Source organism: Setaria italica, chromosome VIII (genome assembly GCF_000263155.2).
Source record: "Setaria italica strain Yugu1 chromosome VIII, Setaria_italica_v2.0, whole genome shotgun sequence".
Lineage (NCBI taxonomy): Eukaryota > Viridiplantae > Streptophyta > Magnoliopsida > Poales > Poaceae > Setaria > Setaria italica.
Window position 1 is genome coordinate 5,151,915 of NC_028457.1, and position 24,397 is coordinate 5,176,311.

The window sequence follows — 24,397 nt, forward strand, 5'->3', positions numbered from 1 at the left end:
ACAGCACAATCTGGTCTCCAATATGAATTAGGATTACCAAAATTATTTGATGTCTTTGTCAGGGTGGTGTGATATTTGCTGCCTTTTCATCTCTGGGGGGGGAGGGGATATGATGGGCAGCACCTGATCATGGTGCAGAAGATGAGCTATTTGGAAACCCAAAGACCGATGCTGCAAAGGCCAAAAGGGACTGCGAGAGGCACTGCTGCCACTGCATGACCCAACAGGCAAGCAGCAGCCGGCAGCCGTCCAGCAGTCAGCCCAGTCCATGTGAGCGGAACACTGGGACCGCAGGAGTGCATTTATTTGTTCTGTATCTAGAGTACTCTTTGGGACTTGGGAGTCCATGTTTGTTCTAGGCCATGTTTAGTTCACCCCCAAATCCCAACTTTGGCACTATGCAAAAAGAAGATTCCCCATCACATCAAACTTGCGGTACATGTATGGAGTACTAAATGTAAACGAAATCAAAAACTAATTGCACAGTTTTGTTGTACTTTGCGAGACGAATCTTTTGAGCCTAATTAGTCAATATTTGGATAATAATTCACAAATACAAACGAAACGCTACAGTGTTGCTACAGTAATTTGACCACCCCAAAGTTGGGCAACTAAACAAGGCCTAAACAAGGCCATACTCCCAGGGCAATCAATCTCTTCCATGAATGACATATTCATTTTCCTTTTTGCAAAAAAAGTTGAATTTGAAATTACTAATAATGTGATGGGATGACAAATTATTACTGTTACAATTTACCCCTTTGCTATGAACGCGTTATTATTCGTGGCTATTCAAGACAAATCTGGTGACTATGTATGTTCTATTTTTACTAACAACACAAATACTATTTTAAAAAACTTTGTTAAGAGAAAAATCATTATTGTTTGAACTTTAGAATGTTTGGCACCATAGATATCCTATAATGGCAAACACAAAAACACAGTAAGTTGGCAATCTACACGCAACACCTGGTATGCATGAGTTGGTGAGGCTGAGTCTCAAGTTTTTTTTTTTGGAATTTAGATTTCATTTAGCAATATGATTTTTCCCTTTGATTTCAAAGAATGTAAAACGCAATATCAATTTCTCAGAGGGCTAGAGAGGAGGGTTTTTTTTATAAAGGAGGGGAGGGGTTAGTTGCTGTGTCATGGCAGCTTGGGTTGGAGAGAGAGAGAGGGGGGGGGGGGTTGAGGGACCTGCAGCACGACAAAGCGGTAGCATGTCCTTCCAATGAAAAGGAGACCGGTAGCAACTTTTTGCAGATCATCTCCCTCCCTTGTCTCTACGGCATCGCCGTTTCGTTTCCTCCTGTTCTCCGTTGCCTTGCATATATGTTCAGAAAAGCCCTTGCCGTTTATACGGAGTAAGTATACTGCAAAGACCAATTTGGTTGGATATCAAATAAAGTAAACCCTAGTTAATCATGTAACTTAATTAGCCTAGAGAGAGAGAGAGTTCTTGCACAGTTGAATAGTTGCAGATCAAGACGAATATGATGACTGGGTGCTCAATCCCTGAATAATTACTATCTGCCGATCGAAGGTGTCAATGTCAATCTGCCGGTCTGTGCTGCTCTTGGACCGTCACACACCCGCACATCCGAGTAATTAATGCGCATGCATGCCTGCCGGACCAGCTGACACCATTTGTGATTTGTCCATCTCCATGTTGGAGTGTGTGTTTCTTTCAAAAAAAATCCAAGTACACACACTTAATTTATCGCAAAAGAAGAAGTAAAAAAAAGCACGCTTGCTCTTTGAAATTTGTCTGCTGACGCCTTTTTGACGCAGAAGCAAGGTTAAGTCTAAGCAAACAAAAATGTTTCTAGCTTTGGAATAACAATGTAAGTTCTACTGCGAAACATCGTCTTGGTTCGGCCATTTGCTAATAACAATCTAAACTGGCGGTTAATTTTGTGCCCCCGGCCGCAGTCTTGGTTCGGCCATTTAGGCATTGCGTATGGATGGCCGGCAGTCTTGGTTCGGCCATTTAGGCATTGCGTATGGATCATGATGACGATGCCTACTTAGGGGTGCTTGATAGTGCTAAACTTTAGCAATGTCACATCGGATGTTCGGATGCCAATTGGGAGGACTAAACATGGGCTAATTATAAAACTAATTGCAGAACCCTGTGCTAATTCGCGAGATGAATCTATTAAGCCTAATTAATCCATTATTAGCAAATGGTTAATGTAGCACCATATTGTCAAATTATGGACTAATTAGGCTTAATAGATTCGTCTTGCGAATTAGACTCCATCTGTGCAATTAGTTTTGTAATTAGCCTATGTTTAATACTCCTAATTAGCGTCCAAACATTTGATGTGACATGTGCTAAACTTTAGGAGTGGGTATCCAAACGAGGCCTTAGCACATGCTGATAGAGTGTATTGGAGTTTTGCACGTGTTGATGTTCCAATTCACTGACCGATGTTGTTATTTTTCCTATTGGTTGTTGTGCTCAGTCTCAGTTTCATTTTCTTTTTAATATAATCGGTAGCTTTTCTGCTTAGTTCGTTTCAAAAGAAAAAAGAGATTCGAGAGATTCGATTATGAACTGATTGAGCTGAAACGAAGCGCTGACCTCTACCTCCCCACACGTGGATTGCATTTTTTTATTGTCACCATCTGCTTAGGATGACATGCAACGTACGGCTAGTATAGTCTCTACTCTCTTGCCGTGTTAAGCTAACGGCACTGTACACGTAACAACCGAGAGATGCATCTGGATGGACGTGTTGACAGATTTGTTGACGATCAAAATTGGCACTAAGCTAACCTACTGAGCAAAACCGTCTAAGTTGGTTTCTGATATGTGCTAAGCCAATTTTCCAAAGCGGCTAAACCGGTTTTAGTCTAATCCGAGTAAGATTGGAGATTCATATGAGGTGCAAGACCTTCTTATTCTATAAATATGAAGGGTCACCAATCGGTCAATCGGTCACCTTTACTTTATTTCCAAATTCTACTTTTTGTGCTCTCCTTGTGTTTCTACATCGTATGGAGCCATTCTAAGTGGCTTGTTGATCTTAAAGAAACCTTAGATGTACCATCTCCGACAGGATCGTTCTCGAAAAGATGTTCATAGGTTGTCACGACGAACCCGAGAAAACCGACCAAGCCTGCGCCGCGCGAGTTGATCCGTTGCGGATCCGTGCGTTCTAGCGTGATTCACCTAACATTTTACTTAAAATTGGAAATATAAATTTTTGCCATGACCTACCTGCTCGAGTCGTTCATCTAACATTTTACTAAAAAATGGAAATGTCAATTTTTGCCATAGTAAGTTCAAGAATGCCTAAAATAAAATCCCAAAAATCAGTTTTTGGGAAGAAACTAGAAAATAACCAGGTCCGACAGTGACAAAGCGATGTCCGATTTATTGGCACGTCCAAGACTGGTGAAAATAGAGCTAGATTTGCCCCTAGCTTGCACGCGCAATAGCGAAAATTCAGCCGATACCGGCGTGTTTTTTCTTTACCAGAGGCCACGTCGTCAATTAGTACCTCCGTCGGCATCATTTTTTCTTTCCAGGGCGTCTCTTGTAATTTTCTTTCTTTTAGAGATACGTACCCTTGTAAGGGGCTGGGTGTCAAACTGGTTTTCAATATATATAATCCAACCCGTCTCTTCTTTCTATAAAAAAATGGACTTCTCTCTTTATCGAAAGGCCCACCTGTTCTGCACTCTGCCAAACCTGAGGACGATTTGGGCTGTTGAGACGACCAGCGACATTCTTTATTCTCTCTCGCTCGATTGGGTGTCCTCGATTTCGTTCACCTTTTGCCTCGTCGGTTGAGCCCCAAGGCCCAGGCCCAGGCAAGCCCACAGTCTCGGACAAGATAAATATCAAACGCAGCGAATCCGTCCCCCAGCCCCCTCAGATGCTTCCACCCTGAAACCCTAGCAGTAGCAGACTAGCAGCGGGCGGAGCAAGCTGCAGCGCCGAATTCCATTCGCTCCAGCGCCGCTTCGTCCGCGCCCGGCCACCCACCGGTCGCCGCTGCTCCGCAAGCTTTCCGCAACCGTCCACTGGCTGCCGCGCCTCTACACTTACCGCGCCACCCGTTCCTCTTCTCGGGGCCGTGCGCTAGGGTTTGGAGCCGCCGCACAAATCCTCGTCGGCGCCGCCATCTCCGGTAGAATGGAAGGTACTTGGGTCGATTCGTTCCATCTCTTGCTCTAGGTTAACTCCATATAGCCAATTTGCTAAAAACCTAGCGTTGTGTTTTGTCAGACGTTCAGGACGCCATTGGGGTCTGACATGTTTAGTCTGGGTTAGTTTCCCTTTTGAGCAAAATTTGTGCAGTAACATAATCTCGGCATTGTGAAGAGGATTTGTGGTCTGCTGCATCATGATATTGAGTTATTTGTAGCTAAATTTCTGGTTTGTTTTGTTATACTTGGCCAGCTTGCTCGTGACTCCTTCCGACCTGCCCCCCCTTAGCAATGGCAGACTCTAAGAAAAAGTACAGGGCACGTGAAATTGAGTTCCTTGGTCAAAAAAGGCACATCGTTCTGCAAGATGTTGGTGGATGGTCTTCCCTCGTGGAAGTGGTCAATGTTCTTCTCCTCCGAGATGAATTACCAGAAGGAATCATATTTCAGAGCAAAGCTCATGGTGAGAAGTATATTGAACAGTACATGATGGAGAATGTGCTAGACACCTGTTTGGTGAGGAGATTGCAAACACTGGTGGAGGTTGGTACACTTACTCAAGCTAAGGTGGATCAACACTTGCCAGAGTTTCGGAACGTCATCGTTTCCCTCTCCAAGACATTCACTATATATCCCAAATTCACAAGGTGTGCTTGTGTTTATGCGCTTTTGAGATTGTTGTTCAATATCTTGCATATATCTTTTTGATGTTTATTAGTTGTGTCTAATGCAGGACCAACGACTTTGAGGAAACCCCAGATAAACTTATGTATAATGCTTTGGGCATTGCTAGTTATCACGGATGGCTGATGAACCCTCAGGTATAAAAAACACACTTATACGAACACGTGCATCCCAGCGAAGTATATCTAAATCATTGCCAGGATTTAATAGGAAATGCAAAAAAATGTGTGTAGCATTGTTTTTCACATTGTTAGAATTTCCTTTACCCTCGTGCTTATCTCAGCTAAATAAATGATATTGCTGGATTTGTACCAGAATCTACCTCCCTAACAGCTTTTATTAGAGGCATTGTGGCTTGTAAAAGTGAGATCACATTAGGCTCCAGATAGCAGTCTTTCCTTTTGCTAAAGAAAGAAAGCGACTGTCCCTCTCTAACTCATTGTTATTTTCAGGATACCGATACCAGCGAAGCAGTTGGCATTGCAAGTTCTGCGAAGTTGATTATCGAAATTGACGAGTTGATGAAATCTGAATCCAAAGGCAAAACTGACAGATTGTCACTTCTTCAAAGTATTTGGAACAACCAGTTCACTTCGTATGGGTATGTCCTTAGTCTATTGGCATTGCTAGCTTTACTATTTTGTTATGTACTAATGGTATTTTTCTCAAAATTACAGGTTTGCTCATTTGTGTAATGATGTCCCAGAAGGGGTTTTGTGTCTGTTATACAGGGATGAAAGGATCAATGTGCTGTACAAGGTATGGCATCTCTCCTTACTACAGGAATGTCCCCTGATTACTTCTTTTTAGGATAGCGCTAAAGGACAACTCTACCCATAATATATTTATAGATCAGAGCGAACATGTACAAAGGTCTACAAGATCAGATTTGAACAAGAAGATCTGATCACAAAAATGTATTAAAAGTCATCCAACAATATTATTCAGATGATACCAATTAAGAACTTATTTGATGCTCTTGCCTTAGTATTGTATCTGAGTTTAGCATTCCTTGCCATCTGTACTCATGGAGGGCTCTTCTAAAAATTTGTGGAACAGTTGGCACCCTCTACCATATAAATAAGTGTATTTTGGTTACGATTTTTTATTTTAATTTGTTCATGCAGCATAAAGGAATGTTGCATGTTCTAGTGACTGCTCAAGACGTATTGGAAAAGTATCCTGATGCACTGTGGAGGAAGTTGGAGCAGGTAAGTAATTCCAGATTTGCTCATTTTTTCTTTCACTTGTGTTTTTATCTGCCATATTACTTGAAATTCACTCACCGCTGTCACACATGCGCACACACGCATATAGATTTACAAGCATACACACATCTAGGAGAGAGGATTAGACTCGCTCCAACTGACACATTAGCAGCCATGGAAGGCACACAAAACCTCTGAGCTACCCAATGCTCTAATTACTTGCATCCATATATATGCACAGGAAACACCTCCTAGGACTATCATCCACTTCACTAGCTAACACCCTGCATGCTTTCAATACCTCATTTGATTTTTTTTTTGGCGGTTCTTGATTGAAGGTTGATAAAAATGGTGATCTACTGACGAGTTCCTTTGGTCCAATAAATGTAACCTGGCTTGAAAATCAACAAAATCTGATCGAAGATGAGAGGAAAGCTGTAAAACAGTATGTTTTTCTTTTCTTGCTATTGTGGTGAATAAGCTACCAAACTTCAGTTTATGCACAATTTTTTTTATTGTATAACTTGCAGGAAAGAAACCTGCAGTTTGAAAAATGCGAAGAAGCATGGGAGAGGAAAAGATAAAATGAACACAGTAACACAAGATGAAAGTGGTGGGGCAAATAAAGATCTTGGTGATGAAGCGGAAGCCAATATAGCTGAAGATAGAGGACCAGCCTCTCCAAAAGATGGAGTTTTAGGAGCCAATATAGCTGAAGATAGAGAACCAGCCTCTGCAAAAGATGGAGTTTTAGTCCCTTCCCAAGATAATATGTTGAGGGATGGATTCATGAAATTTTTAAAGGAGTAAGCACATCCAGACTGCTGCATTACTATTCCTTTAGAATTAATGACTAGACTTGCAAAACATTTTTGTATGTGCAGGTATCTACTTGATGGAAAACCGTACTTCAGGGATCAAGTGGAATTTATGCATTTCAAAGGCATTTCCCATTTGATCATTTGTTATGGTTGGATTAAGACATATGACAAAGAGCTTGCAGTATCTATTTGCAGTAACTACTTTAGGTATTGGATGCCACATTTTTTTTGGAGTATTTTCTCTAACTGCATCCAATGCTTGTTTTAAATTTAAATTTTTGTTTCTTTTCAGGGCTGCAGAGGATCTGAAGCTATGCTTTTGTGATTATTTTCATTCAATAATGCAAGAAAATTCTGTTGACACGGATATAGTTGAACTGTCTACAAAGATCAAGCTTACAATTTGCTGCTTGCCTCTACATAAAAGGTTTGGCCTCTATGTAATGCCAAATTTTGCCATTTCATTTGTACCTTTCCATATCATGGTTCAAGTGCTTATCTGCAGTTTATTGGTCACTAAATTTGATATTTAAAGTGAAGATAATTTGCTCTCTGTTTTTTTTTGACATGGGTTGCATTTATCTGCTACAGATTTATGTCCTTCGAAGAGTTCGCCGCAGAAAATTGTATGTATATAGTTTATGAACTTGAAGGTAGATTTGTGAATTCTACCTCTTATGTTGGGAGGCTGATGGCCTTAGGCTATTTGCATTGCATCCTCAAGACTCATAAATCCGGTTATTCCTGGTATGGAGAATTCGGAAAATCTCACATGTCTGTAAAGATTGTGAAAGGCGTCATGATATTCAAGATCAAAACTCTTGCTACTATGGTTAAACTGAACAGAGATAATGGTATTGCTGACTTTGACAAGTATAAGGAGATCCTGTTCCCTCTCTTCAAGAGGCATGATGTTGAAGGCTATCCAGTCTACTTCGATGAGTTTGTAAAAGATTTTTTGGCTATGCCAGACCCAATTGAATCTCCTGTGGAATTTGAGAAATTTCAGAAGTACATGGGGGCACATCTTTTCGCCAAAGCTCCCCTGGTCCGATCTGGTCTGGTTACAAATACATATCAAGTATGTGAGTCTTTGGTATTTACACGACCTCCGCCAGGTGGTTGGCCTGTATACGCCCCACTTGATTTTCATGATGAGGATTTGCCCCAATGGGATAGAGAGCAACTGGGTGCTGCAATGTCTGAGGTTTATACTTACAGGAACACATCTTATGACAAGACCATTACTCAAAATAGGTATGACAGACATACCTACTGGTATGCACTTATGTTGGGAAGACATGGCGTCCAGCACCTGCATTGGTATACAAAGGTACTTTCTTTTGACTTTTTGTAGTTTTAGTTTGTTGAAACAAATCATTAGATATGTAATGTGTTAGGTCTTGAGTCTACTTTTCTATTCAAACAGATTCGTGAGTAGTCACAAACTTGTTGCTAACTGAAAAAAATTCGAACTCTATTCTGCAGAAAGGAAATGTACAAACTATTAAAGATTTTGTCATAGCTGATTTGATAGTAGCACATGATCTCAAAGGTCTTTTGGCAAATGTTATTTACAAAATTATGAAGATTACCAACTTCGATGGCCCGTAAGTTTCTTTTACGTTTTTTTTTTGCAATTTATTGTTTCTTATAAATTATCATTGTGTTTAACATAAGTTATTCTCTCTTCTGTAGGTTTTCAAGTGTCTGGAGAACATTCGTGGCATCTGAGTGAGTGCTATTTGTTCTTTACATGCTAACCCAAGCTGTATATTGTGGATAATTTTTAAAATGAGAAAAAATGATTTTTGTTTAAAAACAGTCCACTGTAAGATGGTTTACCCAGCTTCTAAATAAAAAAATAAACTGTTGAACCTCCTTATTTACACTGAGTGAGTATTGACCTAACCCCTGTACTAATAAGCAACGTGGGTGTCATGTCATAGAACCTTTGGGGATTCTGCAGTTGAAGCTGGAGAAACAGAAGGAACCTTTGAAGAGCCTGCCTGGGATGCTGCAGTTGAAGCTGGAGAAACAGAAGGTATTACTTTGCCAATAAAGCATGTTGTGTCTCTCAGCAATTAGTTTTATCATAACTTATTTTAATTACATCTTAATGATTATATTTATTTTCTTTTAGATGGGTTTGTTTTGTTTAGTGGACATGTTTATCACAAGTGTACAGTTTTTTACTTTAATGAATACAGTCACTGCTCCTATTGCTGAAATGTATCCTCAAGTTACTGATACTGCTCCTGCCCTTACAGCAGCTCCGGGCCCTGCTACAGCCGCAATTCCAGGAGATCAGGAATTAACAATGTCTATGGCTCCCCCCTCCTCCTGACAAGACGAACTATGTAGCAGAATGATGATGTGCCTTGAGAGTTCGGTTAACTGAGGCAGGAATTGAAAATTTAGACGTTTATTCCTTGGTTCTAAAATCTGATGAACTGATTTTGTTGGGTGGTGAGGATACACTGCCAGACCTATTAACTGGGCAGATATTTTGCTAATTGAGCAGATGCCTACTTTTTCTTGTGAAATCTTTATTTGTGGTAAACACTAAACGAACTACTCGTGTGGTAGCACTTTGTGAATGTTTGCTCAGATGATGATGATGGGAGATTATTTCTGTTAATTAGGTCGTAATCCTTTCCAGCGAAAATAACACCATGTGATAAATTTTTTTAGTACCCGAATTTCTGCAGTAAAGGCGTGAATTGACCTTCAGGTCCGTTTTGTTGTTCCGTTTGGTTGTACTCCAGGTTGGTAAGAGTTGAAATGTCATAATATTGAAAAAGTTTATTTGTGTTAAAAAAAATGAAATTCCTTTCTATGTTTCGTCTGCATTTGCCAGCATAATGATATAGTGTAAAAAATATATATATTTATGAAGTGTCTGGTAGGAATAGCTCATGTGAGATGCCAGAACTAGCACTGTCCATTTATTGAAGGACATAAACTATGGGCATTTGAAAAACGATAATAGGAAGTATATTGAACCTTTTTTGGTGTTGGAGGAGGCGAGGCGTTGGGGTCACTATAGGTTTGTAGGGATTCGCTCCCTATTACGGCTAAGAATTGGGTTCGTTGTTGTTCGGGTTGACAATTCTTCTTTCTTTCTTTCTTTCCGTTGTCCTGCGAAGCCGGTTGGCTGTTGTATTGGTATCTTTTTTTTTTGGCCCGGGTGTCTGCTCTGTGCCTGCATTTCTTCTCTTCTTAATGAAAATCGTGTATGCACGTCTTTAAAAAAAAATAGTTGCGTCCGGCGTTTTAACGTTCTGGGGCACGTACGTTGGCGCCTTCAGCACGTACGCTTCTAGTAAATGAGGTGGTGAGCACTTGTCGCCTTGGTTATTTCTTCTCCGGCAGCAGCAGTTCTCTCATCGTCGGAGATGTCTTGTAGTCGTTCATAAAGGCCGCGGTCGGAGCTTGAAGCGACGAAAACTTCGCGTTCCGGAGAAGGGTGTTGTCAATCTTCTTTGATGATCGATAAGGGGGCTCTGATTTGGAATGGGAGGTCCCACACGGGGCTGTCTCGCGTGCGCGCGCTGGGAAGCTACCCAGCCACCGATTTCAGACAACCTGCCCAAGTTTCCATTTTCGGCTCGTGCAGGACTTCCACTCGTGTTCCGGCTGCTTTCCTTTTTTGTGCTGGTGGTCACCTCCGAGTCCTGTACAAGTTATGCACAAAACTTCCGAGTCCCCGCACAAGTTATGAACATAAATCATGAAGAGAAAAATATACTAATAAATTATGTGCAAAAGTTATGAACAAAATATTTTGTATAAAATATTATGTGCATAAATTATGAACAGAAAATGTAGGAATGCTCAAAATTATGACCACCAAGTTAAGAAACTGAAGCAGAAATTTGAGAAAACATTTATATACTAATAAATACAAAACAAATTTTGTTTGCGGTGCCGACTACCGACGAACCACCGCACGACCTCAGCGGGCTGGCCCGCGTTATGCTCGCCGTGGCTGCTGGCGTGCCGTCGCACCTGGCTGCGAGAATAAAAAGGGGAAAGCAAAAGAGAGCTCAGGCCACCAGATCTAAGCTCGGTCCCGAGAAGCCGCGCTCCTGACGCCGAGCGCGGAAGCTCGCAGTCTTGCACGCTCGCGCCGCCGCTGGTCACTGGGAGCTTGCCCGCGGACACGGAGCTCGTCTGTGCCGCCGTGAATGAATCCTCCTGGCCGCCCGTCTGTGCTGCAGCTCGCTGGCGGCGGCGCTCCATCGCAGTACCTCCGCGGTCTGCCGTGTGCGGTGCAAACTGCAACCACGACCCTTTCGTCTGCCAGGTCCTCCCACGGAGAAAGAACGGAGGAGAAAGCGAGAGAGGTAAAGGAAATGAGAAAGAAGTGGGAAGGAAAGAGAGATGAGGGGATAAGGTTAGTGAGGCCTCCGCTCACGTGAAAACAATGGGAAGGTTGCCAGGTGGACAGCAGACTGTCGCGTTTCGTTCAGCACGTGGACAGGCATCAGTCGCCGAGTTGGAAACTAATGAGCGAGGGTAAGACCTTATTTAGTTTGGCGAAGTTGGCGCCGTCAAAATTACTGTAAGGCACTGTAGCACAATGTAGCATTTCGTTTGTATTTGGTAATAATTGTCCAATCGTTGACTAATTAGGCTTAAAACGTTCGTCTCGTAAAGTACAACCAAACTGTGCAATTAGTTTTTAATTGTGTCAACATTTAGTACTCCATACATGTACCGCAAGTTTGATGTGACGGAATTTTTTTTTTTTTTTGCATAGTGCCAAAGTTTGGATTCTGAAGGAACTAAAACAGGCCTAAGATTAGCTTTGCGGGTTCCTCACGCAGGCCACGAGGCAAGACTCGTCGTCCTCCCTCGTAGGGCTTCATGTCTAGTCAGGAGTTGACGTGATGACCAACCTTAGCTCTAATGAGGGTGGATTTGGCCTCCCGGCAAGTGGTGTTGTTGTCGTTAAATAACGCATCGACCGCCAACATCCGGCAACTGGAATGTCAAATGTCCAATTTGACATCTCCATGTCAAAGAGCTCATCGAGATGATCAAATTGAACATTTGGAGCCTGATTAGTTTGTTGCCAAAATTTTGATATGTCAAAGTTTTGGCAAGCTAAAAGTTAGGAAAAAACTTGCTAACATTTTGGTAAGATAAAAGGGAGGAGTTGGCAAATTTTGGTACCAAACCAAATAATGGTTAAAATGTTGGCTTGCCAAACTCTTGGTTCACCCAATTCTAAATCTGGATGTAAAAGTTATGCAAATCGGAAGTTCCGAACCTTATTATGTGGAGGAAGGAGGTGCGGCAGAAGGGTGAATACCGTTTGGTCTTGTGATAAAATTCTAGTTCCAATACAAGACCATCCAAACAACGGATATTGAGTCCATCTATCAATTCCGAATTCTACATCTCAATACCTACATCCAAACAGGGCATTATAGTTGGAGAAGCATATGTAGTATATACTTAATTAAGTAATATTATATTTTTACTATTTATATTCATATAAACCCATTTGAAATAATCAATGTTTAATGTTTTTTCTAGAAATGGAGATTGATCCCATCCACCAGGGAAACACGGACACAGAGTGAGGCAGATGTGCATCGCAGAGGGTTGGGCGGCGCGATGCAGCAGCCAAGAACTTACACGCAGTGCTCCGACCAGGCATTTCTTCTCAGGGTTCAAACCAAACAAGCAGCGGCCAGGCATTTCTTCTCAGGGTTCAAACCAAACAAGTCTAAACGCCGCTGCTACTGGGGCAATCTATGCAATATACATCATACATTCGCTGATTAACTAGCAGGCAAAAAAACGATCTAAAAATCCGAGAATCCATAACAGTGATTTCGTGACCACATAAGTTGGTTTGATGGACACAAAAGGAAATCCACAAGCATAAGCATTCCAGTCTTATAACTCAAATACATATCGAAGCTGACATCACGATTCACGAGATCACCATGAACACTAATGTAGATTAGCGTAAATCATCTTTGGTATCATAATCAACTCCACCGCACCATCTTCATGCTCATTCTTCAGCATCCTTCCGAACTGTTACTGCATACAATGAAACAACATAAATAATCGGTGAACTACAGCATATGAAATACTTATTCCTTTCTTAATTTGATTGAGATGCAACAGGTCATTCCCCAAAAATAGTTTCATTTCCATTATGCGATTACCATGGGATCTTCACATGCACTACTAAATTCAATTGGAAACAGATGCAACAGTAACACAACTCAACTAGATAAAAAAAGAACATTCATAATCGTGTAGGATAAGCTGCTGGAGTTGCAATGCAACTACATATAAAAAATTATTTCTATTTGCATGGAAACATCAATTCAAATTTCAATTAAGACAAACCAAATCCTTCCATCAAATTTGTTGGATCTGCAGTCATACTTATAACTAAAATCAGTCAGTATAGTACAAAGAAAGCATAAACCTTTAGAACAGGCACCTCATGGGCCAAAGGCTTAGTCTACCTTGTTGATTAACCAATTCATATTTTCAGACATATTTCCTTTGTGCATTTCTAATCATTATCTAATTGATCGGCTTGTAATATTACTAACTGGGGTAGTAAAATAAATGATAACGTGTTTGATCCAAGCCATATGCAGTTCTTGGAAATCTATAGCCAAAGAAGTATAGTGATCCACAAGAGAAGCAGATGACACTGCAACCAAATCAGATACAATATAGGTAACTAATGAGAAAACAAACAAATTTCAAAGCATTTAGTGACAAAAGCCACGGCCTAAAGTTGTTAGTCACATGTCGCAACAGTGATAATTATAATGCATGGACAATTACGAACAAAGCAGAATAAGGTCTAAAAAGTAAGCATTTGCAGCTATAGTACAAAAGGCTAATTACCTGGGGTAGTGGCTGGATTCATGTACTTGGACATTCTACTAGGGCAATAGATGACATCAAGACCACGGTATCTTCGAGTGCAGAAGTAAGCTGCAGACCGTAGCCTACCTCCATTCTTCATGTCAACAGAAAGAATACATGCCTTCGGGTGCATAAACTTCTCCCTGGCCACCAAGTAAACGATATCTTCACCACTGATGCAAGGAGAGGGCCGAGACATCGAGAGGTTCTGCAGGTTTTGCCACTCTGTTGCAGCCTCATTTTCCCGTGGTCTACGCAGCAATCCGGTGTCCTCCAGAGCCTGTGAAATCGCTGGGTCAATCGCTATGCTTGAAGCTTTGACCACGGATTCCTTGTGCCAATCCTCCAGGGAGCTGCTCATCTCCTTGTTGCTCCATGTGGTGAGCGCCCAGTCATCGACTCTGACGGAAATAAACCCTGTTTCAGCATCATTTTCCGGAAGACGTTCCTCAGTGATTTCCAAATGAACAAGTCTGAGACATCCCTTGCCTCTGATGAAGGCGATGCCGCGGCGTTGCGCTGGGTTGCCCAACTCGACCCCCCGCCCGTTGTTGTAGCTCATCTCCACCAATGGCAAAGGAATCGGCATGCTGCGGAGGGAGGGCTGGCCGACGAGCACATCGCAGAGCAGGATCTCACGCCAAAGATCGACCCATCCCATGGTCCCACCTTCACCTCCGATGGTGATCACGGTGGTTGTATGGTGGTCAAAAAGCCGGTCACAGTTCCTGGGAACTTTCACCGGGAAGTCCTCCAGCGGCGCGTCCACCGACAGCATCCTGCTGATCCAGGTCGAGGTGTCGGAGTGGAACAAATGGAGCTCGAACTGGTGAACGGTGCCCGTGAAATTCAACGCGGCGACGGTGTAATGGCCATCCGGACGAGGAAGGAGGCCGGCGGAGGAGCTGGAGAGGTGGGGGTGCGGGCGCCGCAGCAGCTCGAGCGACGGACGGGTGGAGTCGGCCCGGTAGACGAAGTAGTCGTAGTCCCTGCCACGCGAGTCACAGGGCCCGGACCCCATGTTGACGCGGAGGAGGAGGAGGTCGTCCACCGAGTAGAGGATCTCCGGGGGCAAGGACCGGTTCAGATCGGAGCTGTACACGTAGAGTGTGGACGGTTGCGGTGGGCGCTTGAGGCAGAAAGAGACCTGGATGGCCTTCCCATTCCGGGTGCGATCTTCGGCGGTGGTGCTGCTGTTGTGGATGCCGAAGACGGCCTCGATGTTGAAGAGGACATTGGCGGGGCGTCCGGATCCTCGACGCGGACGCTGGGAGGACGACGCCTTGGTAGTGGACATGGTTTCAGTTGGAAGAGGCGGTCTGCTCCGGTGGCTGGGTGCGGTGCGGCGGGATAGCAGATGGCGGCGCCGGAAGCAGGGGTGGGTGGGATTGGGGAAGCAGGGGAAGCTAGGGTTAGGTATTTGTGCTTCGACGGATGGTGACGCAACGGGCCGAAGATGAAAGGCCCAAACACCAGGATGCGCCCCGCTGTCTTTTCACTCCAGGCCCAACCCAAATGCTCCACTGCCCAACAATTTGTGTCGACTGTTCGAGCCACTCAAATCAGTTCAGGACCGTCGGACGGTCGACAGTTTTTTTTTAAGAAGTTGCTACCTAAACGATCAGCTGCTATTTTCAAGCACCCGTGCCACACGTATGAATTTAGAAAAATAATTTGATTGAACTCTATTATTATTTATTATATCAAATGCACACATGATAAATGTATAAAACTATCTGTTATTTATATATCAAAGATGTCCTTAAAAATAACATTAAAATTGTCAACCATGGAATGCCGAACGGGGGAAGTTATGTTATTATAATAGACGGGAGCAATGCTAAAATAAAAAAACAATTTTGTTTAGTAGTGAACTGAAAATAACTAACATTACGTCACACAAATATAATTCTCTTATTCCATATGGATGAAGTAAACTATGATATGTTGAACAAACAAAACCTATCTCTTATTCCATGAGGTTGTGCTATAGCAACTTTAAGAGGCTCGAAAGCAACACGTAGCAACAAATGAATGCAGATGTCTGAACTCCTTCAATTGATGGGTTCTGTAAGGAAAATGGCCCTAGGCCATTATGATTTTGGTGATTAATGATAACATAGTCATCGGGACTAAAGTGTTTGCAAGATATACCTTTGTAGGTGTTTTATAGGTCCCAAGGATGATGACCAAAGCCATCAAAATGAAAAGAAAAAAGAAAGACTTAGGGTCCGTTTGATAAAGCTCCATCTGATTCTGATTCTCTGAGAGAATTGATTATGTGGCTGAAATTGATTCTCTTTGACTCTTTAGCATAAACTCTTAAAATCAGGATGGAGAATCACTCCACAGAATCAGGAGAAGCTACTTTTTTCAGCTCACAGCCTCTTAGTTCATTTTAGAGAATCACTTCACAATTCACCAATTCATACGGTGATGGGAGTGTCACTGTCGGTGTTTAGATCAGCAACCTACCGAAGGGTATCCCGAGGTAGTGGATTAGTTGGTGGCGTTTGGCCGAGATCCGGAACTCGAAGGTGATCGGACACACGATTTAGACAGATTTGAGCAGCTGAATAGTGTATTACCCTACATCATGTGTGTTGTATTGTGTTGGTTGTATTGAATTGCCTCGGAGGGGGTCGCCTCCTCGCCTTATATATACAGGGTAGGGTTACAGGTTGGTTTATTACAAAAATACTAGTAAGATAAAACTAGAGAAGTCGTACCCTTATTACAACAAGTAATTTCGTAGTCCTCGACTAGTTTTTTCTATTCCATGTAGACCACGACGTCCTACGCCATAGTTTCTATATCAGACACGTCTTGATGTCCACCTCTATATTTAGGACTGTCTACACCGTGGGTGGGTCCATAGATGTATATACAACAAGCCCCTGAGTACTTCTTAGTCGAATGTAACAGTCCTCGAGTACTTTTTGGATCTTCACCGAGTAGTTTTGATGCTCCTCGAGTATTTCAACTAGTTGAATCTTCATAATTCTCAAAAAGGTGCCATAAGGCTATGAGGTGCTTAAGCCCCATTCATCTTGATCTTGAAACCTTCATCTTTGAATTTTGTATGGAAGGGCGACGAAAGTCGCGCTCCATATAGAGTAACTCCCGAGTCTTAGGTTGAATCGAGGAAATTAGGCTAAGGGTCAAAATCGTAATTTACTTCTTTTCCCTTTAATCCTGAAAAAATTCCAATTCTTGGACACGTGGCACCCAGCCCCCGGGCCTTACGCCAACTAGTTTTGTAAGCATAAGGGTCAAAAATAGGCAATGTATCCATTTTTTGTTGAAAAAGTCATACCTTATCAAAAATAATGGTAATTGTCTATCAAATTTTTTATTTTCGTAAACCCCTTAGATCCGCTTGGTTTTGTTTTCGCATTTTACTGTGCGTTGCCGTTATAAACCATGGACAGAGTTATCTGACTATCTATTTCCTTTCACCTTTGCCATTCGCCTCTTTGCCTTGCCTCGTACTATAGCCATAGCGCGCCGCATGCCCGATCTAGGCTAGTGCCGCCACCTCCTAATCCCGAGCCCCCGAGCGTATGCTAGAGAAGACACTCGTGACATCTAGGATGGGAAAGAAGGCCTCTGGATCCATGTCCACTGAGGAGAAGAAGGGCAACGGCAAGAAGAAGGAAGTGCAACTGCCGCAGCCGAAGTACGGATATATCAAGACAAACCAACCTCCTAATGTCGTCTGCGCTTGGAAGAGATCAACGGCCGCTGAAGCAAATTTGCAGGCATTGGTTGATGCGAAGCTGCTCTATGACAAGGATACGGTCCTGTAGCGACCGACCCCTAAGTCTTCCCAGTTAGGCTTGATCTCAGCCCTTAACCTTAGTCAGCTGTTTTGCTTGCCCGCGCCTAAGTGCCCAGTGAGATCTTTTCCAGATCCCCCGCGACAGCCGCACTCGAGTTGCATGGCCGCCTCAGAGTTTTCCTGTCGCGTGGCTCATCTTCTCCGACGCCATCGCCCAGTTTTGTCTCTGGCAAGCAGCAGAGTGGGTTCCCGCGCCCCTTTTCCCCAATAGCAGCGGAAGCCCTTTGCACCCCTTTCTGCAGAACCTCGTCTCCCGCGCCCATCATCACGCCACCAGATCCCGGCTCCGGAGCCCGATGTCGCCCGTCTTTTCCGTCCCTTTCAGCCACAGTTGCGCCGCCCGGTCGCCGCTACACGACGATTCCTCCACCGCCAACCCCGACCGCGGCCGCGACAGTTCCTTTCCCGCTCTGTCAGACGCCGCCCGACAATCTGTTGTTCCGCGCTCTCCCCCGCGCCCGCGTCCGCCTGTCTTCTCACCTGTGCGCCCTCGATTCTAGCGCCGTTTAACCGGTCGCTTCTATCACCTCTTCCGCACGACGACGCCCACGTTCCGCCAAAACTCAACCACCAGTCTACCCGCCCCTACGCCGCCCTGACGGCAGAACGCAATGATCACTTGCGTCACCCCCGGAGTTCTGCAGCACCGCCCTGTTTGCTCAATCGCCGCCACGGCAGAGCACTCCATTGCTTCTCCCCGGCCTTCGCGCCGCTCCTCTTCTCTCTCTCCGCGCCGTTTCCGTTCCTCTGCCCCAGCAGCTATAAAAGGAATGCCCCCGTCGTCGGAGTTCCCTCCGCTCTTGTTGCCTTTAGCTTTCTCTAGCTCCCTGCTCAAGCTCCTAGCGCCATCCACCCGGTTCTTGAGAAGTTCTTCTCCCAGTTCCCTCTCAGCTCCTCCAAGTCACCCAGCAGCTTGCTCCTCCGTGCTGCGTAGAGCTCTCTTGTGATCCGCAACAAGCAGCGCCACCGCCGGAGCATTGCCATTCGTAGCCCTTGCTCGAAGCTTTAGCCCCTCCGCCCAAGTTTGCCTCTTCCCGACCCCAAGCTTTCCTTTCAGGAAGGAGGTGAGTTGCCGACCCCAGTCCGCCTCGCCCGACCCCTCCTATTCGCCCGACCCCAGTTCCGTCTCGTCCGACCCTGTCTGTTCTGCCGACCCTTATCCGCCTCGCCCGAGGGCTTGGCTGTGATCTTTTTCTCAACTCGAGGGTGTATGTGTAAAACTTGGGAACCCTTCAGCGCTTGCGTCTAAGGACCCCTAGTTTCTCACATCCTCTAGTTCAAGGATCAGACCACTAGTTCCTTCCTACCCTTACCTGTTGATCATCATCAGCTCTCGAACCACCATCACCTCCTGCTCTTTGTCGCGAGTTTCTGGGCTCAGGCGAGCCAGTGTTGCTGTTGAACTAACCGTCTAAGCTAACCCTTGCATTGCATTCGTGTAGAGCTGCACCTCGCCGACGGTTTCTACGAGCTTCACCCGGCGCCAGAAGAAGAAGCTGTAGCCAAGCTCCTGCCCTCCGAAGTCGAAGTCGCCTCTGAAGCCGAGCAGTTTCCGTCCTCCTTGCTTGAAGGCAAGCCCCGGTTGCATGAAAGTCCTATGTGTTTTACCAGATTTGCGCATGCCTTCTGTAACATGCTTGTGCATTTACGTATAGGAGTTGTGTGAAACCCTAGATGCATAACATAGTTATCCCAGTGATCTGAGCACTAGCTGTTGGACCGAGTAGCTGCATTGCTTAACTAGGAAAAACGGTAAAAGCCGAGTGATTCCCTGTCACTCGCGAGTTATAGGAGTTGCATGTTTACTCTCCTGTTATAACTATAAGGACGATGGACGGGGCAGGGTTTTGGGTAACTCTTTGGTGGTCGGATGGTCGCCCCGTCTGTCTATAAAATCTGCTAAGGCACGACAGTGGTGGTGTTCGTGATCAAGTGTTTGAAAGTACTAGCCTCATACTTAGTATGGGATGAGGAAGCCTAGTACCGGATTGAACCTAGACGTGAGCGGTCGCCCCATTGTTCTTGGAACGGAGTTTCCCCTGCTGGTTGTCGCACGTGGTGGCAATGAGTGGTCACAGGACGGCAGAGGCCGGGTCTGTGGAACCTTGCACCAAAGGAAATGGGCCCGACACGGGTTAGGGGATTGATGGGGAAGGCCGACACAGGAAGCGACCTCCGGGTGCGCGGATGTCGTGAGGCTAGGTTCACCATGCATGGTTAAGGAACTCGAATCGATTCGTCTACCTCTCACAGTCTGAGATTGCTTGATCGCTATGTCACCCTGAGTAACTGAGGAATCTGATGATGGCAATGTGGTTGTTATATCTACACATCTTGTTTGGCTCTATGGTTGCTTAGAATAGGTTGCAAAACCTAGACCGGTAAATAAACTTAGAACCGGAGCTAAAACTTGAAAATAGGTTTTACTTAGTGCTTTTGGCAAACAAACCCCTCAGCCAAGAAGCCTTGCATGTCTAGAAGGAGGAGTAGCCCTTACTCCTATCGGTTAAGTCTTGTTGAGCTTAGTAGCTCAGCCTTGTTGTGGCTTCTGTTTTCAGGTGAAGTCGCTGCTTCCGACCCCCTCTCTGGTTGGTGCTTGGCCGCCCCAGCTCCCGCCAGGCTGGACGGTCGAGTGGGATCCCTCCTCGGACGGCGAGGAGAGGATTCAGTGATGTTCTGGCTGGCCTCGCCCAGGACGTCCGACCCCGACGAAGTCTTCCGCTAGTGTTTTCTTTGTGTGTTCTGTTGTTTTGTGAAACTCCGATGTTGGACTTTATGGTTGAACTAAAATGGTTAAAACTTGTTTAACTCGGTGGACTCGTTGTATTCTCTGTAACCGCTCACCTTGTGTGGGTTTGCTGAACTCGATCCTGTTAAAGTGGTTAAATCGGATGAAATCCGACGGCGCTTCGTGTTAGCTCGAGTTAGGCAGGAGTGTCGCATGTTAGGCGGCTTAACTCTGCTTAATCAAGCTAATCCGAGGTGGTTCCGCCATAGGTCCAGTGGCGATCCGCCTATGGTGAAGCCGTGCCCTTGGAGATGGACAACAACGAGTCGATAATCTTCCCACACTTCCTTGAGCACGGTCTTGGAGTACCAATTTGTGATTTCCTCCGCCGTAGCTTAAATTATTACAAGCTTGAATTGGTGTATTTGAATCTGAATGGTATCATCCAGGTCTCATCTTTGTGCATTTCTAAACCATTCCTGGGGATCAAGCCCTATTTCCATCTTTTCCAGAAATTTTTCCATGTCAAGCCGCAGCCGAAGAAGGAGCACGTCATGGTAGTCGGTGGTGTTGGAATCCAACTGAGACAAGGTCTGGGAAATCAATACCTCGACTACACGTTGAAGGACTCCAACACCGACTGGAAGGAGAAATCATGCTAGATTGGCAACCATGCCCCGAAGCTACCGGCCAGGACATGGTACAAGCCGGTGTGGAACAACCATTGGATGGACGAGCCTACCACAATGGAATCACTCCAGATCCCGGAATTGATGAAGAGGATTGCTGCTTTGAAGGCGGAAGGCCTAACTGGATCTGTCATTAAGGATTCAAGTACAGTGGTACTTCGGATCTGTCAAGATTCTCGCCAAAGGAATTGAGTTATGACGTGATCATGGCCAAGATTGGCCGAATGTTTAAAAGAGCTAGCACCATCCCTACAATTGTGAGGGAGTTCAATGCTACAATCCACCAAAACCTAGCAAGTACCTGTGACCGCAGCCTCCAAGTACTTATTTTGATACCTCTAACTTGTTGTCACTGTGTTACCCAGGATGATGTGCCATTATACTTGTGGCGGAACCATCCGACTTAAACTGGCTTAAGTGCGCCTAATCGCTGTTGGGGCAACGATTATTCAAAACGCACTTAAATCAGTTTAACTCCGGTAGTCCATCGAGTATCCCCAGAACGCCTTGAATCATCCACGAATTAAATCTTAGCCATACATCAAGATTGCTTCCACGAAGGAAAGGATCAACAAATATTACATTTTTACATAAATACTGAAGGTACGAATTATTACAAACCGTAGATTGAAACAAATTTAGAGTGTGAGTTAAGCCATTCTAAGTGTTTCAAATTTGAACATGTCTGGGAAGTAAAGTGATTAAACGACTAAGTTTATTACTAGGGTATTGTGAGACTCGTAAAATACCCTAGTTCTTCGGGACTTCTTGTTCAGTGGTCCCCTGCTGTGTTTATGAAAACATCAACAAAGGATCCCCTGAGGGGTACTCAGCAAGACTGATCCGACTTAACTGATATAGATAGATTTAAAATACTATATGATAGCTTTTATGGTGTACTGGCTAACTCTGATATTTTGTGGAAAAGTCTTACTACCAGTGGAACCTTAGTTTTGTCTTTTTATTTTAATTTAGTTTTTCTAGCTAGTCTAGATGACTAAAATGTTTTGAGCAATAATTGGAACTAAGTCATACAGAATATTAATTTCAGGAAAAACATTATATTCATCTTGATTATACTACGATACTTAAGCGATGATCAAGTGCATTCATAATCGAGAATTGCAGCGATCCGGATCGATTTACATCTTGCAGGAGATACCTAATCACCAGCTATGCACAACTTATTGGGTTGCACATGACGACATTTTGATTAGCCGTACCCAAAGATTGGAAATATAACTACCCGAACCCAGGGACGACAAATCCCGGTGGCAAGTGGACGTAGACCTCCTTCTTCAAGTCACCATTGAGGAATGCTGACTTGATGTCCATGTGGTGGACGCACTAATCCTCCTAGGCTGCCAATGCGAGGATGAGACACACAGACTTCATCCGTGCAACAGGAGCGAAGGCGCCTTCGTAGTCGATCCCCTCCTGTTGCACGAACCCGCGCGCCACTTAAGGGCCTTGTGCTTGACGATAGCACCAGCTTCATCCTTCTCCAGCTTGTACACCCACTTAAGGGTTATCGCACGATGATTGGGAGGAAGATCAGCCAGCTCTCAAGTCTAGTTCTTCACAACCACGACCATCTCCAGCTTCATCGCAGCACGCCATGCCGTGTGCCCCTCAGCCTCAGCGAAGGAGCGATGCTCGCCGTCATCGTACGCGAGGTGCAGCTCCGCTTCCAGGTCGTGCAGTACAAGTCTCAGCACTAGCTGGTCGCCGAGGATGTCGTCCATGGTGCGGTACTGCAGAGGCTCGTCGTCGTGGTACGCGTTGACGCGGTCTTCATCGTGGGAGGGCGGAGTGGCGAACTCCACCGAGTTGGGCTGATCGTGACACTGGTAGAAAACTTACCTTTAGTCCCGGTTGGTAGAGGTCAAATCTCTCTAAAAACCATCTGGGATAAATGTTTCGAAACAAAAGGGGGTCTTTAGTCTCAGGTCATCCACCCGAAACTAAAGGCCCCCTTTAGTTACGGTTGGTGTTACCAACTAGGACTAAAAAATTTCAAAAAAAAAAGCCCCCGACCCCGCACGTGCCTCGGTCGCGCCGCCGCCCCCACCACGCCCGCCACCACCACCACACCGCCACCGCCACCACGCTGCTCGCTCGTCCTGCCGCCGCCACCACCACCTGTGCAAAAAAAAACAGAGAAGGAGATGGGGCAGAGGGGGAGCACTCCCGTCACCGCAGCGCACTGCCCTGCCGCCACCACCATGCCTACCACCACCACACCACCTGCTGCTCGCCCAGCCCACCGCCGCTGCCACCACCTGTGCAAAAAAAAGAGGGAGAGGGAGGGAGAGAGGGGAGAGAGGGGGGAGCCAAGCACGTACCAAGCACTCCTGCTGCTGGAGGGGGTGGCACGCCAGGAGGATAAGGCGTAAGTTCGAGTCTGAGAGAGAAAGGAGGTGGAGGTGGTGCGGAACGAGGGAGGGGGCTTTTTTTTCCTCTAGCCTTTACAACCGGGACTAAGGCCCTGTTTGGCATGGCTCCAACTCCGAGTAGAGCTGCTCCACTCCAGAACTCCAGGTGGAGCCAGCTCCACTCTAGAACTCCAGAACAAAATGGGGTGTTTGGCTAAATGGGTGCTCTCAACTCCAAAAAAGATCGATTTCAGTGTGGATTGCCATTTTTGCCCCCAATTCAGGCCCCACTTGTCATCCTCTCTATCTCATCTTCTTCTCCTGCCACGTTCTGCCACGGGCGGCGGGGAGACGGCCCCGGGGCCGGCGACGGCGGCGACGAGGGCGGGGCGAAGACGGGGGCAAGGCGGCGACTGGCGGGGCGGCGACGGGCGGCGGGGCGGAGCGGCGACGGGGCCGGCCGGCGGCGAGCTGGATGGCCACGGGGCCGGGACGGCGACGACAGGGGCGGGACGGCGACGGGCGACGAGGAGGCGGCAGGCGGGGCTTGGCGACAGCGACGACGGGCGGCGGGACGGTGACAGGCGGGGCGGAGCGGCAACGGGCGGCGGGGAGGCAGCCACGGGGCCGGCGACGGCGGCGACGGGCGGCGGGGAGGCGGCCACGGGGCCGACGGCGGCGGCGACGGGGCGGCGACGGGCGGCGGGGAAGCGGCAGGCGGGGCGTCAACAGGCGGCGGGGAGGCAGTAGGCGACAGGTGACAGGGGTGGGGAAATAGAATGAAATGTTTTTTTGTGTAACCAGTGGCATTAGTGGGTAATTACCCACCAACTCCACGAGGAGGTTCGAAATAGAGAGTTTTGGAGCAGCAAAAGAGGTGCTCCAAAACTCCACCTCCATTTGCACTACAACTCCATGGAGTTGGCTGCTCCATGAAGTTTTGGAGTTGAGGTGTTTGGCTGGATTTTTTGGTGG

At 45.7% G+C, this 24,397-nt stretch overlaps 2 protein-coding genes across 5 annotated transcripts; one reads left to right on the plus strand and one right to left on the minus strand.

Moving 5' to 3' along the window:
• The first annotated feature begins 3,889 nt into the window (after positions 1 to 3,889).
• Positions 3,890 to 9,518, plus strand: LOC101755774. 3 transcript variants are annotated; one of them, XM_004978813.4, is made up of 16 exons: positions 3,890 to 4,154; positions 4,241 to 4,280; positions 4,415 to 4,808; positions 4,895 to 4,982; positions 5,298 to 5,446; positions 5,523 to 5,604; positions 5,973 to 6,056; positions 6,392 to 6,498; positions 6,584 to 6,859; positions 6,938 to 7,081; positions 7,167 to 7,301; positions 7,466 to 8,207; positions 8,363 to 8,484; positions 8,573 to 8,608; positions 8,824 to 8,918; positions 9,145 to 9,518. In XM_004978813.4, the coding sequence occupies exons 3-16, from the start codon at positions 4,453 to 4,455 to the stop codon at positions 9,219 to 9,221; spliced, it is 2,493 nt and encodes an 830-aa protein (XP_004978870.1). In that variant the 5' UTR covers positions 3,890 to 4,154; positions 4,241 to 4,280; positions 4,415 to 4,452; the 3' UTR covers positions 9,222 to 9,518. The 3 variants fall into 3 exon arrangements, with proteins under 3 accessions (XP_004978870.1, XP_004978872.1, XP_004978871.1); XM_004978815.4 differs by having other exon boundaries at positions 9,148 to 9,518; XM_004978814.4 differs by lacking the exon at positions 4,241 to 4,280.
• A 3,165-nt stretch (positions 9,519 to 12,683) lies between these two features.
• On the minus strand, positions 12,684 to 15,186 carry LOC101755366. Of its 2 annotated transcripts, none has more exons than XM_022829269.1 (2): positions 13,769 to 15,186; positions 12,684 to 12,931 (listed from the first exon to the last, which is right to left on the minus strand). In XM_022829269.1, the coding sequence occupies exons 1-2, from the start codon at positions 15,084 to 15,086 to the stop codon at positions 12,909 to 12,911; spliced, it is 1,341 nt and encodes a 446-aa protein (XP_022685004.1). In that variant the 5' UTR covers positions 15,087 to 15,186; the 3' UTR covers positions 12,684 to 12,908. The 2 variants fall into 2 exon arrangements, with proteins under 2 accessions (XP_022685004.1, XP_004978869.1); XM_004978812.3 differs by having other exon boundaries at positions 12,684 to 12,937.
• Between the last annotated feature and the right edge of the window lie 9,211 nt (positions 15,187 to 24,397).

Bases quoted from the DNA above. Each gene is read 5' to 3' on its own strand.
- LOC101755774 (XM_004978813.4), top strand. From the start codon at position 4,453: ATGGCAGACTCTAAGAAAAAGTACAGGGCACGTGAAATTGAGTTCCTT. The intron at 5,447-5,522 runs GTATGTCCTTAG...TCAAAATTACAG, and splicing joins AACCAGTTCACTTCGTATGG to GTTTGCTCATTTGTGTAATG. The intron at 7,302-7,465 runs GTTTGGCCTCTA...TATCTGCTACAG, and splicing joins TGCTTGCCTCTACATAAAAG to ATTTATGTCCTTCGAAGAGT.
- LOC101755366 (XM_004978812.3), bottom strand. From the start codon at position 15,086: ATGTCCACTACCAAGGCGTCGTCCTCCCAGCGTCCGCGTCGAGGATCC. The intron at 12,938-13,768 runs GTAATTAGCCTT...CATTGTATGCAG, and splicing joins GAATCCAGCCACTACCCCAG to TAACAGTTCGGAAGGATGCT.